The 18105-nt window shown below is 37.9% G+C and overlaps 1 protein-coding gene across 3 annotated transcripts in view; it reads left to right on the top strand.

Moving 5' to 3' along the window:
• The window catches only part of PPM1A (protein phosphatase, Mg2+/Mn2+ dependent 1A), a 33243-nt gene extending 17885 nt beyond the window's left edge, over nucleotides 1–15358 (top strand). The window contains exons 4-6 of one of the 3 annotated variants that reach the window (XM_065839976.2): nucleotides 4677–4785; nucleotides 7334–7391; nucleotides 9541–15358. In XM_065839976.2, coding sequence (XP_065696048.1) covers nucleotides 4677–4785; nucleotides 7334–7391; nucleotides 9541–9570 — 197 coding nt within the window. In that variant the 3' untranslated portion in view covers nucleotides 9571–15358. Of the gene's footprint in view, nucleotides 1–4676; nucleotides 4786–7333; nucleotides 7392–9468 lie in introns of all 3 variants that reach the window. The other 2 variants (XM_071809755.1, XM_071809756.1) reach the window with 2 other exon arrangements.
• Nucleotides 15359–18105: the final 2747 nt, after the last annotated feature.

The raw sequence follows: 18105 nt of genomic DNA, 5'->3' as shown, positions 1-18105 counted from the left end.
TCCTGTGTTGTGGCATTAAATGAAGTGAGCACAGTATCTCACAGAGTGTCTTGAAGATGGTAATTTGAGTGCCATTTTTCCGTATAGTTATGTACAAATTAGCCATAATATTTTATTATTGAATTATGATAGGGTTACAGCTTGATTACTGTCCTCTTAAAGGCACCTGCTAACATATTTACTTGAAAGTACTTCAGAAATTTGTCAAAGATAATCTTTAAGCATTCATGATGAACAGAAGCTGGGGGCTCATCTTACTCTGATAGTAACTTCAAAATTTTGTGTTAAATTTGTATTTCGGGAGTTCTTAAACTTTAAACTGCAACTGCATGTCTTAGGGGTTTTGGATCACCTAACTAAAAATGATATTTGAAGTCAATTTGATTTAAAAGATTTCTCATTAAAACTAAATTTACAGTGCCTTTTGGTATTTAAATGCAAATGCAGCTTGGAGTTTGTTTCTGAAATATAAGACACACTGTATGCATTATTTGCATAGGTTAAGTCTATTTTTGAAGTGGACTCCTCTAGACCTATATGTTACAAGTCTAGTTACGTGTATGTACTCCAAGGATCCTTAATAGTACACAGGGCACGATACACAGAGTTCTTCACAACTGTGGTGTCAGTGATTAGTAAGTTAGAGGAACATATTGTGCACTTTTCTCCTCCTTAACTTGCACAAATATAACGGTGCAGCTTGAGAAACTTCACAGAGTCCTTGCCTACGTGGGAATTCTGGGTTCAGACAAATCAATGTGCCATTTCAAAGCACTTACTACCTCTGCAGGTGCTCCTTCAGAAAATACCACCTTTTTCAAAGGCCTCATTTGCAGGGTCTTGGCAAACTGCATCTGTTCTGCCCCCAAATAAACGTCCAGACGGGCATTTCTGTGTTTTAATCTAACACTTGCCTAATAGAAGTTGGTGCATAGTAAGCAGTAGTGTGAATCTTTTTGACAGCGTAGCAGGAATATCCAAGTGCATGAGTTAAGTGTCAGATGGCTTCTCCATTTCAGAGCAGCGAGCAGTTTTGCACCAGGCATTTGAAGAGCTTACTACGTATGCCCACTCACAGAATTGGTGAAGAACAAGTATGCTGTAAATTCACACATTAATTCACAGCATGCTAACTCTCCTAATTTGGGCAAGTATTGCCTTGTATCTTTTTGTCTGAGTTCAGACAAGCCCATGACCTAGAACATGAAAATATGTTCAAGTTAAGGCTGCATCTTCAGCTGGCCTCATTGTACCCCAGGAATATTACCATGAGGAAAGCTGACACTTTTGTACGAACGTTTCGTAAATGAAGAACCTAAACACTGGAACTGTATGTGATTATGGTACATACAGTGAATTTGGCTGCCAGTACTTTGTGTTTATACAAACGCGACATTTCAGGAATGAGCAAAGTGTGTAGAGGCAGAAGGATTCTGTATGTAGTTACAAAGCACTTTAATACTAACTTAATGGGATGATGTCTGAACAACTTGAGGAAATACATTGTACTTCCCCTCAAGGGTCTTTCCGTCTTCTTTAGAGTTGTCTTCAATATTTTGTCTGTTGTTGCACAAAGATATTATTTAACTTATTAATATGTAGTAAACACTATTCAACCCAGCAGTGGTTTGTATCAGCTGTGTGCAGAATTGGGCCTTTTAGGTCTTGCATACGGGGGAAGTTGAGAGGCTGAACTAAAGCAGAACATTGAGAACAGGTGCCAATTAACTTTGTTAAATTTAACTTCATAATTCTTGTGCAGTTAAGTTGTTTCCTGGTATAAATGGATAAAGCAGTGTTGGCTAGTAAGGTAGGACTGCTACAGCATCTAAAACTTTCAACACTACAGTGAATAATCTTGCTGTTATCCTAGGATACCTTAAGAATGGCAGTGCTTAACTTTAAAAGCCTAATCTTCAGCTGAAAGAACTAGAAAATATAAGGAGTACTTTTAGAATTATCTTACTAATCTGTAATATCAACTTAAAGTTAAAATTCAGTGAAATGGAAACTTGGTCAAAATGCATATTGTGTGTTTTTATGCACTTCAGTACTCAGCGTAGTCCAACAAGTAAGGAGATTTGATGCTGATTAATGTGCATTTTTTGGTGGTTGAACTTTTATTCCCTCAGCCCATGATATATCTTTACATTGTTAAGAAGTAGTGCAGATTTTTAGACCGAATAGGGTTTAGTACAATGGTCATCTTGAATAAGGAGAGGTGATTCTGATTTTTCAAAACTTAGAAAGTTTTCTACTTACCATGCCACCTAGAACTCTCCTTTTACTAATATTTGTGTGCTTGTGGTCCAGATTCACAGCTACAATAAATAGTAATGGAAGAAGCAGCAAGTGTGGAGAATCATCTTTGTGCCATTACTTGCAATAAATCAGTGTTACTCCCCAAATATTTTGTGAACTTCATGGTAGAAATAATCAGTCATTCCAAAATGTGTTGCTATTATTTGCACTAATATGTGTTATCGATGTGTTGACTCTCAAAAGAAACTTGTCTAAGCTTTTTTCCTGTTCTCAATTTTTTACATAAAAACATTCCGTAATAGATAATCTTTGCAATATTTATACCTATCTAGAGATAAATCATTTTAAGTTAGCTGTTATATGTTCCTTCCCATATTTTCACAAAATCAAAGTTCTTGCTTTTTCTTAAACTTGGTGTGGAATTCTCATTCAGAATCTGAAAAAGCAGAATGTTTTAAATCCTTTATTTTAGGGTTGTAAGTACATTTTTCTAGTACTTGATGCCATGAAAATGTGTAGAAGGTTTAAAAGTAAATTAAAGATTGGGGGGAGGATTGTAAGATGTATCGAAAGAAGAGAATTCCAATAAATTAAACACAGATAGCAGACCGACTCCATTTGTTATGTCTTCAGTGTTCATTCAGTCTGTATCTATAGTTTGATCAAAATACAAATGTATTCATTTAGTGGAGACTGTATGTTAAATGTACTGCAGTTACAGGTTGTGAAACTGTGTAGCATAGGTAAACTATAAATTCCTTATTTTTGTACAGCAGAACTTTAGCACTAGCACAATGTAGAATAAACTAGCTGTTCAAAATTGCACAATAAAGGAACTTGGCAAACCAAATCCGAGATCTTTGCTTCTTATTCAGATTTAAGAGTGTTAGATTTGCTATTTACTAAACACTAGAGGGTAATGTGAATTTTTGGCTGTAGATTTTCAGGAAATGGCAAGCTTTTGAGGTGTCTGTGGTGTGTGGTGTCATGTATTTAAAACGTAGGTTTGGAAGTAAACAGCTTAAAGCTTTTGTGTTGCAGAGTTTGGCACTGGTTGAGGGTTAGACTGTTTCCACCATCCCTTGCAAATAATTTACACAGCCTGACTGCAAGATACAGCTGATGCTTTCTGTAAACACACACAGCCCTGAAAAACTGTTACATGCACCAAAAGTAATTCACAATTGATGTTTTTACTATTTTTAACTGAAAAGGACTGGATACTTGTTGGTTTTAAAAGCTTTTCTTGTGCCTTATTTCACTAATTAATTATAAAATGGAAACTTGGTATGCGTTTCTGGAATTATCACGTAGGGCAAAAACGGAATGCTAGAGTGTTTTCCAAAAGTGATGCTGGTGAATTCCAACTACTCTTCAAGCTGTGTAAATGCTTTATTACGTGAAGAATAGTGTGCGTGTACATACGTGCATGTATATATATGTATGTACACATTGTGTGTGCTGCAGTATTCACTCGAAGATCAACAGCGACAAGATTTAATAATTCATATCTCTTATAATTTCTAAGAGCTCATGCTTAGAGAGAAACTGCTGAGATGCATGTTAACAATGTGCTTGTTCTTTAAATTTCCTAAAATCCCTGTTTAAGGGGCGACTCGTCAGCGGTGGTATGGTCTGAAATCTCTAGAGTTCAAATAAAATTGTGTGCTTCTGACTTGCAAAAAAAAACCCAAACCAAACAAAAAACAGGCCTAAGAATAAAGTTAAAGAATTAATTTCTTAGAAAATGTGACACACCATACAAATTCTCTTCACCCAGAAGTTGGAGTGGATCAGCTTTAAATAACTGCCCAATATTCACGTATTCCCTAAGTGAGTTGAGGATGGAACTATGTCTTAGATGTGATGTCCCTGACTTTTAATTTCTACGAAATAGTTCTGAAAATGTGCATGGTGTTGTAATGCAGTGAGGTAAAAGTGTTGCCTGATATACATACGTCCATGGGAGTTTTTTATATGTTTAACCTTTTATTTCTTGAAATTATTATGTTTTCTGTGATGGTGATAATCTTTTATCTTCTGTTGCAGCAATAAGGCTGGTGTTAATATCTGCCTCATGCCCAGGGCATTTTGTTGGAAAGATATTGCATCTTCTATGATATTTAATGTATAGCAGGAAAGCCATTAAAGATTTTTTTTTCCCCACTTTTATTAGATAACTGTGTATTTCTAAAACCAGTGTGCATGTTAACAGTTTGTCAAATCTGTTACAGGTTCTTTTCTTTATGGAACCAAAGTTAACAATTACCATGTTGAATATGGTTGGTCGTATTTTATATATATATATAAAAATATTAAGAGAAGTTAAGCTGCCTTTTTATAAAACTGAGTGTTTCAATCTTTTGAAGTTAAATTTGGACTGCACTTACAAAAAAAGTACTTCTGATTCCCAGAGATCATAAAGAAGCAGGGTGAAGGAGTCCCAGACTTAGTCCACGTGATGCGTACGTTAGCAACTGAGAGCATCCCAAACCTCCCGCCGGGGGGTGAATTGGCGAGCAAGTGAGTGCACATGGGTGTCAATGTGGGTTTTGCTTTAAATCAAAATTTAACTGTAAGGCCACTCTTAAAAGTGAGGGGGGAGGGAAGAAGGGTGATGATCTGTTCTCCGTTTTTTATTACTCAGTCGTTCTGAGCGAAAAGCTCAAGCGGAAGACCATAGTTAACTACGAATCGCTACTAAAACTGAATTCCAAAAGCAACTTTTGGGGAAGGGCTGAGGGGTTTTTTTAAGGGTGGCCTGAGTGTATCTGTTTATTGTAATTAACTCTGTTTTCTGGGTGGGAGGGTACACCTGAAGATGCAAAAATAATGCATTGACTTTAATAGTTACTTGGGTATCTAGTTCTACACCTTGACAAGAAGCGATATTGTATGTTTTGCTTGGCAGCTTTCTTTCCTTGTCTGCAGCTAAAGCAATATTGTAATTGCTTACAAATTTGCTTTTGTATCTCTCTGCTTGTGATAAATCTGAAAACTAGATAGAAATCTATCAAAAAAGAGAAGTGGGAAGTTGAATTTAGAGCTTCCTATATAGGTTGGATTTGTCCTTGAAGAGTTCAGTGTTGTCGCTCTGCAGCTTTTCAAATTGATGTTGAGTCTTCAATGGGGCAATGAGCTTAGGTCGTTCACACCCCAGACTAAGTGCTTTTAGCTTCAAAAGATTGTTCATGAACCTGCGCTGACTTAAAATGGACTGGGCACATATGGTCCAGGCGATATTTTTAACCCTTCAGAGTGTGATTTTTTGTATTGTTACACCAAAAGGTGAAGGCCCTAGGTATGTAGTTGAATAAATGCTAACTGAACTGTAAAGATGACTTCTACAAAATATAATTGCTCTTATATGAACTGTTTGAATAGGAAGAGCAGAGATGGCATTTTTATATAGAACAGCGTATATTTAGGATGTGTTGCTGTAGTCTCAAGTATCAATGAGTCAGTTACACATGAAATGTGGCACACACGTTGATTTTTTGCAGTCTCCTTTGGCTCGCAGTAGCATCATGGTTGTGAGGAAGTGCTGAAGTGACCGACTTCTGTGGGATTTTGTGTCTTAGTGATGATTATGGTTTGATTAGGGAGTGGTAGAGGGATGGATTTAATTGGACGTTAGCATAACTCAAAGCACTGCTGCCAATTGTAAAGGAAAAATAATACTTTTGAAGAAACCTGCCTTTATTTTGAATCAAATATACCAATTTCTTGAATGATCAGGGAAGCTTTACCGTTCTTACGTGCAGTATACTTTGGGTGTAATTGCTTGTTTTCATCGCTTTAAATTCAGCCTCTTCTTCCATGCCCTGTAATCATTCACTAGATTCATTGTGACATATATGCTGCTGCATGGTAGTTCTGACTTTTCGGTGTGATGAGATGATTATAAAGCCTGTTGTCTGCTTTTTTTTCTTCTAATACACTCCTTTGTGATTGCTCTGCATGCATCCATCAGCAGCTAAAAGGTTGTTCTTTGAAGTTTGTTCTGTACCACAGTTGTAGTCTGATACTCTGTCACACTGAGTTCTGCAGCAAGGGGGTCTGGAAGAAAGTTGCTTTTTAAATCTGATCTATAATTCTTGTCTTTAACTCCCCTCTTTCCTTCTTACTCCCCATCCAAAGTTGTTTCCTTGCTTGTTGGGTAAGGCAAAGGCTTCCTCTTCCTTCAGCCTCACTTGATTTTTTGAGTATCACTATTGGAGCAAACCTTTTCACCAAAAAAATCAGGTTACTCATTTACATGTTTTTTGCAATATTTCTTTTAATATTTTATCAATACATTTCCTATCAATAGTAGAAAAAAAAAACGAGAATCACAGAGATGAAAGTTACTTACAACCTATCTTAAATATGCTGAGCAAATATTTTTCTTCTTTAAAGGAGGAAACTGTCAAGATGCTTGGATTAATGAATACTTTTTACCAAACAAAATTTGTGGTCTGAAGATATTATACATAGAACTGCTTTTTGCATTTTGATTTTTTTTTTGAGAAAAGTTGATGGAGAGTATTGGACATATTATTGTAAAAGAGGATTTTACAAAGTAAAAGAAGTAATTTACAAAAGAGTAGAAATGTTTCCAGGCTTGCACATGACAAGTCCATTTCAGAATTGCAACACAAACAAAAATGTACTTCGGAATACAATTTTTGTGCATCTGTAAAATAAAATAACACTATTCCCCTATGAAAGTGCCGTAGAACTGCGGGGCTTCATCAGACACACAAGTGACCAGGGCGTTCAACGTCCATCGAGTTTTCTGATGCATTTTTCCAAAATCAAGAGACTTTGCACCAAACCAAACAGCGTCACAGCCTCATCTCTGTGTCAGATTGAGCTCTGAGCGGTATCCTGCTTCTTCCTTGACCCTGACGATTTTAAAGAAAACGATGATTGTATTCAGTGTTTAATGACATTGCTAACTTAATGTTGGTTCTGTGAATTTATAACCTTTTAAAGTTTGAATTTTAAATTAAAATTGTACTTAGGGAATTTGACTTAAAAAAAAAAAAAAGACACAGCCTTAAAATCTTGTTTCTTTTTTTTGCTCTAGACGGAGTGTGATTGAAGCCGTTTATAACAGACTGAACCCCTACAGGAATGATGATACTGTAAGTATCCTTTCTCTTACGTTATCTTTCCCCCCACCTGATTAATTTTAGCTGTTTTGTAAAGAAACCTATTGCCAGTACTTGTTAAGACTCCTTCCCAAAAAAAGCAATAGCAGCGTTATGCTCTTTGGGCTGTGTTTTGTAACAGTTTTCTGCTGTCTTCTGTTGATCGTAGTCTCAAAACTCTGGTATGGTTGATTATTTGTCCTCTGTAATTTCATCATTTGAATTCTGCCTGGGCTTCCAAATGTGTTCCTGCCAAATGGCGCAGAGAGTCAGGTGTGTATGTATATATATATATATATATATATATATGTATTTCACCTCTTATGGGAGACATTTTCCCCCAGATACAAAGAAGAAAAAAAGCTATACTGGTAGGTTAAACAGATTTGTGGCTGTCAGTTTTAAGAATATATTAATGATCCAAATGGACTGTAAGCACTTCTATTCTTAGGCATAGAGCATCTTACAGCAAGCATGCACTTTACATTCTTATGTGTCTGTGATCAGAGTGACAAGAATCCACTGAAAAACACCCATACAAACCCACCACCAACAAAATAAACCACAACAAACTCTAAAATATGAACAGGGATCCCAGTTGCACTTAGATCACTCGAAACAACGTTCTGTCACCAAAAGTGCTGTATTTCCTGAAGTAGTTACGTTGATCCTTACCAGCACAAATTATTTACGTGCTTAGATGTCACACAGGTGAAATGCGTCCAGACATAAAGAATGGTGTGCTGGCTTTAAAGCTGGATGCTAGTTTATTTGGCAGTTCTCATTATATCTTTAGCATAAAATTTCCTAAATAGTGGCTGAAAGAGAATTCTTTACCTTCAAAATACATCCTATAGTATGTTACTGTTCTACAGACAAGCAGTACGCAAACTTCTCTTCATGGATATGTTGACAACTTGTATAGAGACATTTACATGCTGGATGGCTGGCATGCAGCTCCTGCGGTTTTACTTGCTATGTTTTTATTGTTCATCCTTGCACTTGGAACGAATACAACCATTTTGGTCTTTCATAGAAAATTGTTCTCCTTTGCTACTTCTGGTCTTCGAGAAAAAACTGGAGGTGGTACTTTTGCAAAGGGTAATTTTAGTGATTTGGATTTTTTTTCTTTTTTTATACTACACCTCCGTGCCAACTGTTCTTTATGGTTTGTAATTAATTCCGTATGCAAGTTTGAATGAAAGGTGCAGAACTTTAGTGCTAAGAAATTGTCGTGTGTGGCGTTGCTGGAGACTTAATGAGCCTCTTTTCTTGAAGGAATAATTAAGGCAGGGCTTCTACAGGGGAGTAACATTTCTACCTCCTGCAGCCCTAGTAATGGTAGGGAAGTATAGCTGTGGAAGCACCAGCATAGACTTTTATTAAAGCTCATTGTAGCCCCTAATTACATAGGGCAGGGTAGCAGGTAATGCTGAAACAGCCTGAGTTGTTAGTTACACAAAACCCACTGTTGCATGTGGGTCTAAAGGATCAAATTTTGGGGTTACTCGAGCACTGGATGTGTGGTTGTAATGCCATGTACTGTGGCTGCATGGTTATGATTTAGAGCACGACATGTCTCTGGTTCCAGTTTTTCCGTATATACATATTTTTTTTTCTCCTTGCGGTTTTATTACCATCCAAAATTAGGGTTTCACGCAGTTACCCAAACTAGACTTCTGTAACCTTAAATTATAAGTGTTAAAACTGATCTGGATTATAACAAGGTGTCCATTGATGAGCGTATCAGCCTGTGCAGTGAGGGAGGGCTGAGAACACTAAAGATGGTGATGATAGTGACAAATCCTGCTCTTTTTAACATGCTTGTGTAGTAAGTATCCATTTTGTATTACTTCTAACTCCTCTGGGAATGCTTTTGAATAATGTTCCTAGGATATTATTTGTAGGAGTGATAAGGCTGTTATAAAACACTTGGTCAGATTTTGAAATGTCTTGGTACTAATGCTTCATTACTTAAGCGTATGTGTTTTTTAAATGCTTCTAAAATGCTGTTTCTGAAAGGGGAGAGAAAACAGACTCCTAAAATAATTCAAGTCTTTACCCTTTTCAGTCTGGATCATCCAGAAACTGCTGTAACTATGGGCACTCCAGACTTTAAAGGGCTCCTTCTTTTTTCTTTAAGGATTCTGCGTCAGCCGATGACATGTGGTAAAACTGCTCATCTAGCTGCGGAGTTCACGTTTCATCCTTCAAATGAAAGTGCAGCCCAACCTCAGTGACCCTTCTTAAGATCCATCCTCGACCTTAATTAAAGAAGGGAGTACGATGAGTTGGTGAGAGTGACTACAGCAGTATGACATCTAGCCCAGGAACTGATCTTTTTTTGTAAAACAGACTTCTGTAAACGTGATTTCAAACCATAATTCATGTTGTAAATCAGACTCCAGCAATTTATGTTGTATGATTTTTGTTTTTGTAAAGTGCAATTGTCTTTGTACAAAATGCTCATATTTAATTATGAACCGCTTTAAATCACTATAAAGGTTAGGAGAAATGTTTGGCTTGTGTGATGCAACAATATATATCCCTTTAAATTCATGTTGTGGTTTTGGATTGCAAGGAGCAGCAGCCTAGCCAGCTAGGTGCTCAAGAGGTGCACAAAACTGTAGAGAGAACTTGGTTTTATATGAAAGCTGAACTTGTGGGCGACTTCCCAGAAACTACAGTGTGTAAATTTGTTTGGCAATGGAAAAATAACTTAAAAGAGTAGTGCACATTCTTCAGACGTGTATATTGGTTCCTTGGACGTACTCCTGCTCTCACATTGAGTTAAAGGGAGTTCTGATCTTGACTTCAGTGGGAGTTAAATCACCCCCTATTAATAGTAACGTGTTCATACGCAGATGGAACCGTGGGATTAGAATGCCTTGATTCTTTGCACCTCTTTTTTCATTAACCCTTACCTGCAACTACTAATCACTGAGCACGAACAGGCAGCTTTCTACGTGCAGTAGGAGTCTGCAGCATTTTTACAATCCTGAGGGGCTGGGTCTGCTGCTGTTCCAAGTAAAATACTTTGAATTCCATTTTATCAATAAAGCTTGATTTAACAAACAAGACATTTATCCATAAATGTGTAATTCCTTTTTTTCCTGCCTTTTTAAATGTCAGTGCCATTGTAAATGATATTTTACTTGTGGAAGAATATTTTTATTAATTGGTAGCCCATTTTTAAAATGGGTAGGGTTTTGATTACTGCCCAAGACATAGCCATATGGTAGAGGATGATGTGGGATTAATCTGTTACCCTCTCTTTTTTTACAAGTGTGTTTTTTTTCTTTCAGGCTTTCTGTTTTGTTGGTTTCTTTCCCTCCCCACTGAAGATGTGCATTGGTTTGAATTTGCCTACTGTTTGATGAAAATACATTTGTCAAAGCCTGACAATCTTTAACATTTTATGGTGTGTGTTTTTAATTGACCCACTTACTTAGAATGAGAGACTAGTGGTTAAACAGTACTTGTGATTTGAGATATAGCATGTTGACAATATTTAACTGTTCGTTGTTTAAAAATTCTAATTTAAAATTTTATAAGGTAATAAACTAATTTCATTTAAGCTTAGCTTTCTCCCATTGAACATACAAAAATTAAGTTTTCAAGTCAGTCGTGTTTGCAAAACTGTTGTTTTGTGCACCTTGTATTGTCTTTTTGGTTGAGAATATTGTATTTATTATGTAGTTTACTCATTTAGTAGGCAGATTCCCCAAAAGGAAAATCAGTAAAACAAGTAGATTGTAACATTTATTGCAGTTAAACAGAATCAAAACTTGGTGTATAATTACTTTTTGATAGGAAAATGTAGTACAATGCATTTTGCTATATTTGTCTTTCCCTAACTTTGAAATATACATATTTGTATATATAGCCTTAAAACTAATGCAGAGTTAGGGAACACTGAACAGTGAAAAAGTAACTTATAGTGTCTTGGAACTAAGTATAGTATATACCAGCAAACTTTTCTTTTATCCCTCTTGTCTATGTGGGGTGCTTAAACGTAACTTCATTGTATTCAGTTTGTAATCTGTTCAAGCATGAATGAAGAAAACATAAGCACTATTTGTATTTATAAATTTATAGCAATTTTTGCTTAAAGAACCAGTTCCTTACCTACCTATGAATAAATGCTTAAAATGTCTAATTTTGTTGTAGAGTGCAAAACTATAATAATGTTAAGTTATAGCTTCACAGGCACTTAATTAACGAGCGTATTTAACAATACATGGCGTATTAGTGCAAAAAGCTAAACCTAATTTAGGACGAGGCAGATGGCTTTCTGTCCTTTCTCATAGAGACTAAAGTTTAGGTTTGGAAACTGCAAAACCTTGGACTGGACTGTGGAACCTTTGAGTTTTTTTTAAACTTTACAAACCAGAAGTAAAACTGTGGTGTGCAAAGCCATACTTTGTAATCACTTAAACTGTCTCAGCGACAAATGATGCGTTTGAAGGCTCTTCTGCTGAGGTCTCCTAAAGGTTAGGAAGAAGTTAGTCCTGCTGTTGCTAGAGGCAATGTCGGGAGGTTTGAGGGCAGTGCAAGAAAGCCCGTTTCAGGCCTTTCTTCTCCCCCAGCCTGTGTTCAGCGTTTCGATGAGGTCAGAGCACTGAGTGTATTACGTATGCATTAACACTGCCATTTTAGATACTGATTTTGATTACAAAATAGATGAGTTAAGTATATGAAGCATCTTAGAAAAGGGGCAAGCTGTACTTTTCACTGCTCTGAAAAGAAAAAGGCACTTTTGCACCTTTGTGCATCTCCTTCTTGCACCAGAAACTTTTTCTTTTTAAATGCTAAAAACATTAGCAGCTCAGGGGCAAGGCAGCAATTGTTTTAATTTTTAAGTATTGTGTCCTATTTATTTCCCTCTTAGGAAAACAGAATTCCTGTGTGACAAAACTGAAAATTGCGTGATGTTTAAAGATGTATTTTTAAATACGTGTTCAAATAGGACGGTCCAAATTTGCTTGTTTTTAAAAGGAAATGACGTTTGTAAAGCTACTGTGCTTCGTATGCCATGCGACTTTGTTTTCCTTCTGCTTTTGACAGCTTCACTGGCTTTGGTTTCTGTGAGTTTTGTTATAGTCAGATTAAATGTTTCACTGGTTGTTCTGGGAAAATACCTGTACTGCTCTATAGACAAAACTGTTTCCAAAAACATTCTCACTAATTCAGCATTGAAATATGTTCAAGACAGAGGCTTCTAAAATGTGCTTTAAAACCAATGTTGGATTAGCTAAATGCAGTTGCGTTAAACAGGGTCCTAGATTTGCAAGGCTTTGTGAATGTGTTGTATCGATAGAAATCTGCAGGTCCTGTGTGAATTACGAAGCTTGTACCAAGCCAGGAGTCTGCACCGCAAAAACCTCTGTGTGGGGCCGTCGTTTGTTTTAATTGTCCAGCAGGATGAATTGGAGAGAGAAATTTCCTCCGTTTGTCGTAAAACTGTGCCGAGTCGCGGTAATCCCGGGTTGTGTCATTAGCGAGGTGCCTGATGAATACGAAGTGGCAAATGAGTAACGGTAGCACTTGCCATGGCAGCTCATGCGGGCGCCCAAGCTGGTAATTTTAACGTGTACTTATGGTAAACTGAGTTCAGAGCCCGTTAAATTGTTTGTTGCAAAGCTGGTGCTGTCTCAACTCTACATAGATTAAAATCTGAGCCATTTTACTCGGTTCAAGAATTGGAAACTCCAAAAGGAGGTTTATAGTAACAGGATTAGGAAAAATTTCTTCATAGAAAGGGTTTGTGAAGCACTGGAACAGGCTGCCCAGGGCAGTGGTGGAGTCACCATCCCTGGAGGGGTTTAAAAGACGTGTAGATGAGGTTCTTATGCACGTGGTTTAGTGCTAGTGCTGGGTTATGATTATACTTGATGATCTTGAGGGATCTCTTCCAACCAAAATGATTCTGTGATTTTATAGTAATTTAGGAACTAATGATTCGGATCCATGATCAACTTGTATCAAGACTAAACAGTTGCCATAGCCCTACTGCCCTCTTTGTGCCAGCACTCGTGCTTGTGTGGCCGTGCAGTCAGGAGAGAGGGAAGCGATGTGTGCTCTTCAGCTGGGTAAGTCCATGTACCCACATCCCACAGCTGGATTTAGGGCAACATGGGGGCAAAGGGATGGGTGCACCAGCCCTTCTGCCTCAGTTTGGGAAATAACGCCCTAAAAGCAGATAAATGATCGACCTCTGTAGGGAGTATCAAAGCCTTTGCAGATGTTTCTTTCTCCTCTCTATACTTAAGGCAAACATTTTGCTTTGGTAAACACTCTTCTTTTTCTTAAAACTGGAATTGCGAGGCTGGTTTTAATGTTGTCTTGTGGCTGGGTTCCACGCTGACAAACTTATTTTCTGTTCTTTCTCTAGTAGGTAGCTCTGTCCTGTGGGACAGATAATGTGGCTGCCACAATTAGGTTAACGATACAGTTGTAACAGTTCACCTTATTTCAGTGTACATCAGGATTTCATCACGCCAAGATGTTCACCTTCGACCCTACCTGCACCTTCTCTAATTGCTTTTATGCTCAAATGACTTGATATATTTACATTTCTCGATATTTAAACTGGCCGCGTCTGTAAGGCGCTAACCTTTAGTCAAATGTTACCCTTTTCCTCATCGTTTGGCAAATACAGTGTTTTAGTACTAACCTGATGTACCTCACTGTAGGTTCAGAAACAGCAAAACCGTGTAGAGCTATAGAGCTGTACCGGACAATTTTCCATGGAAAGTGGAATTGTTACACTGTGCCAAGCTTCACGAGGTGTGAAAATCATGTCTCCCAGATAACTAGTGTAGCTCCTTGTTCCTACAGCTCCCGGTGTCCAAGAAGATCGCAACCTGAGCCTTTATGTACCAGTACAGGCTCTAAAGTCACTACTTGGCTGGAGAGATTTTTTTTAACTCTCTAAGTGGTAAAAAGAGGCTCCGCGTGTGAATTTCTAGGACGCTGTAGTGCATGGAATGAACACGATTCCTGCTATAAGCTGTAAAAACTGAGTAAAATATAAAAGTCCCAGTCTGGTGCTGAGTACTTTTGACTGACCTGTCTGTGGAATATTGATCAGAGAATCCGATGTTTTGAGATCTCTGGAGTGTCTGCGTGGTCTGCAGGTCTGTACAGACCCAGGTGTGCACCTTCTGAAACACTCTGGAGCCTTATTTTGCTTAATTATTTTAATGAGGTAGCAGTCAGCTGGACCATGGCATTCGTTCACAGAAGTTCAAGAAGCTGTAGGAAAACATAGAGCTTTTATTTATTCTCATGGACCACTAAATGCTTTCGATTAAAAAGTAAATATACAGGGTGCTACATGTTGAGTTTACATCATTTCCCACTGAAAACTTGATTCCAGAAAAATCTACAAATATTTCTACTGTTAATACATGAAAAAAAGATGTCTGGAGCTGTTATCTTCCGATTGTGCTTAAGTTATTGATCTATAGAGATTTTAGGTCCTATGCATATTCCTTGCTTTATCTGTGTTTTCATTCGATGTTCCTTTTGAGTAGCAGTAAAACAAAACTGGTTTTATTATTTGATGGGTTTTTTCCCTTCATGTAGATACTCCTCTACAGTCACTGTGCTTCCAAGCTAAGAGAACAGGAGCGACAATGGTATCTTAGGAAGGGGTTTGGGGGAGACTTACTTTAAATGCAACAACCACCCCCCTATCCTTTGCAACCACAGAATTTGGGAAAGTGGGCTTAACGTTACAAATGCCTTTTCTAGAGTTAATGGAGTAGCTCTGAAAGTGTCAAATCTTCAGTAGAGGTGGGATGACAGGTCAGATTTCTTGAGTATATATTGGTTTATGCCTAGCTATATTTTCACGTGTACTGACTCCTGGCCAAATGCTTCTTAAAATATCACTCAACATCTTTTGCTCTTTTTTTCCTCCCCCAAAAAGAAAAATAAACCGAATGATGCTTTTACGACTGCGTAACCAGCCATTTATTTGCGAGGGTGAGCGCTGTGTTGGACGGCACCGTTTTCCTTGAGCGCTATGTCTGCGCTTCTCGGCTCATTCAATATCATCGAGCCAAATCTGAAATTCGTTTTCGCATCCGTTAACTGTGTGGCTCTGAAGAACGGTGGGAGTGCGGGGTTTTACACACCGTGAGTAAACCCCCAGGGTTGAAGGAGGTGCCGTTTGTTGTATTTTCTGAGCAATATCTTCAAGGAGAAAATTGAGGCTGGCGGGCCATAAAACGTTACATACTTCTACTTCAGTCAATGCCTATAGACTGAGGTCCAGAGTTTAATTTTGCCTGAATTACTGAGTTCAACCTGGTCTGAGCAATGGAAATACGGAGTAGCCGATTCTGCTTTCACTGTTGGGATTTCAGGCTGAAGCGCAGTATTTTTGTTCAAATTAACACAGTCTTGTGAAAATCAGGCACGTCCTTAACTTCACGTCCTGCTGATGCTGATGGAGCTTCACTCACAACATCCAAAGTTTGCACGTGTATCATTAAAGCCTTAACTGTCCCACTTTCGGAATGAAAAGGAAATGTAATCTTTATTCAGTTTGGGATTTGAAAAAGCTTTTCAAACCCAAAGGGAAGGAGGCAGCAAAGTAAAATGTTAGATTAATTGGAGAGAACTACTTCATAATTCTTTAAACACGTAAGTTGGCATTTTTTTTTCTTTTAAAACATTAGAAAGACGCAGTTTAGGAGGTTCAGACTTTGATATAGTGCTTTTAGGTGTGAAGATTAAATAAAAGGATGAAACCCAAAATGAGTTACCCAGGATGGAAAAACGACGAGACGCTAAAAATCTAGGGGTAAATGTGCTGAATTTAACACAGTGTGATTTCCACGTCTGGTCATGGAGCGACCAAAAGGATCTTTGTCGGTGTCTTTAGGGGAACGTTTTGTTGCTGAGTGATGCTGGACTGCCAAACTCTTAAACTGGAAATGGGGCATAATAAAGAGTCCCATATGTGACATGTGGCAAAACCTGTTGCCACACATTGATGCTTATGCAGCCGTTTGATGCTGGAAATCGGGATTTCCCAGCATTACTGCTGATGGTGTGATTCGCAGTGACCTTGAGTACCAAGAGTTAAGTTGTATTTGTTAACTGGATCTAACTCTTTGGTGCCAGGAATCTAGTTTATTTGGAATAAGTGCAGAATTAGGCAAATGTTCTTGACAAATCGCGCTGGGTGGTTCAGTACTCGGAAAACCGAATGACTGGCGGGTTAATATGAAACAAAACCTAGATCCTCCTAGCCAAGGAATACTGGATATATGAAAAGTGAGGTTTGATCGCCAGAACTGGCTCTTTCTAAATCTTTCCAAGCGGAGATTTTGGTTTCTAGCATCTGTCTTGTTACTAAGCCCGCGTACAAACATGCTGCATTAGAGAGTTTTCACCTGTCTGCTCGCTGAATTGACTCCACATCGTATCCTAAGAGTCTGGTTTGTGGTGACATGCTGTGCCTGTCTTTTTAGAAAAGTCATGAGCTCTTTATATCTATTTTGTGGAAAGTGTAACTTTTTTCATTGATGACCTGTATAAATGTGTGTTATGAATGGAGAGATTTAAGCTTGAAAAGCACGTTTGCAGATTACACAGCTTCATTATGGAATTTATAAATTTAACAGAGTAATATACAAGAGCATAACTATTTTCCTTAAGTAGAATGTATAACAATAAATAATAAATTATTCTCCACCTAGTTCACCCACTATTTACAGTTTTACACAATTCAGACTGTGTGTTTACAGAAAGTTCAATAAATGTATATTTTGTACTATGTACAGATTCCTGGTCCCAAAGAAAATGTGTGAACTTAGTTTCTAACTTAACTTTTGAGATTGTACTTTATTCTTTTCTCTTTCTTTCCTCTTGGTTCTGGTTTGGAATCAGTTGAACAAACCGCGTTACGCCTGTCAATGGTGGAGCCTTGCATTGGAATAAACGGGAGTTGGAAATATTTCTAATCTACAACAGTGATTCCACTAAATAAAACAGGCAATTACATCGTGTGTGTGTGTATTGAGTGATGTGCTGTAAACCGCTTTCACATCTCTTCTGTTGATACAAATTTACAAGCTTATCAGGCCTCCTTCGGTTTTCTAGTTGAATTAAAATGGAATATCAGAGTGCTTGTTTGCATCATGTTTAGTTATAGTAATAAAAATCCCCCTTTTCACTGGTTTTTCTCCTTATATGTTGAAATTCTGAGATAAAGTCACAGTGTTCCCCAAAGGCCTGGGGATTTTGGAAGAGCTGGGGGTCAGTTAAGATGCCCAACTTTTGGAAAATCAAGTCACGCAGGAGCAAAATCTCTTTGTATCTTCTGCCCTGATTCAGTACTGGACTTTTGTAACGTAATTCGTAAGAGTTCAAGGATGCTAAAGGAGAAAAGAAATCTTTGCACTGGATTTAACCTGTGTGATTTGGAGGGAAATGCCCGTATGTTGTTGGTTCACGTTTATCTTCCCTGGAAATGTTGATTTACCGGAGAGCTGGTAGGATTCTGACAATTAAACCAAGTGTTAATCAGCTGGCCCTGCGGCCTGGAGCAGAGTTCTCCCTTCTAGAGACTCAGCCCCAGCCTTTTATGGATGAAAAAGCAGAACTACGGAGTTGTCTGGCAAAACGAGGGAATGTTTTCCATGGATTACAGACCAAAATTGCTACGATACGACTGACCATTTGCCTTGGT

Source organism: Patagioenas fasciata, chromosome 5 (genome assembly GCF_037038585.1).
Source record: "Patagioenas fasciata isolate bPatFas1 chromosome 5, bPatFas1.hap1, whole genome shotgun sequence".
Lineage (NCBI taxonomy): Eukaryota > Metazoa > Chordata > Aves > Columbiformes > Columbidae > Patagioenas > Patagioenas fasciata.
The sequence above is the reverse complement of the archived record's forward strand: the minus strand, read 5'-3'. Positions and strand labels throughout refer to the sequence as shown.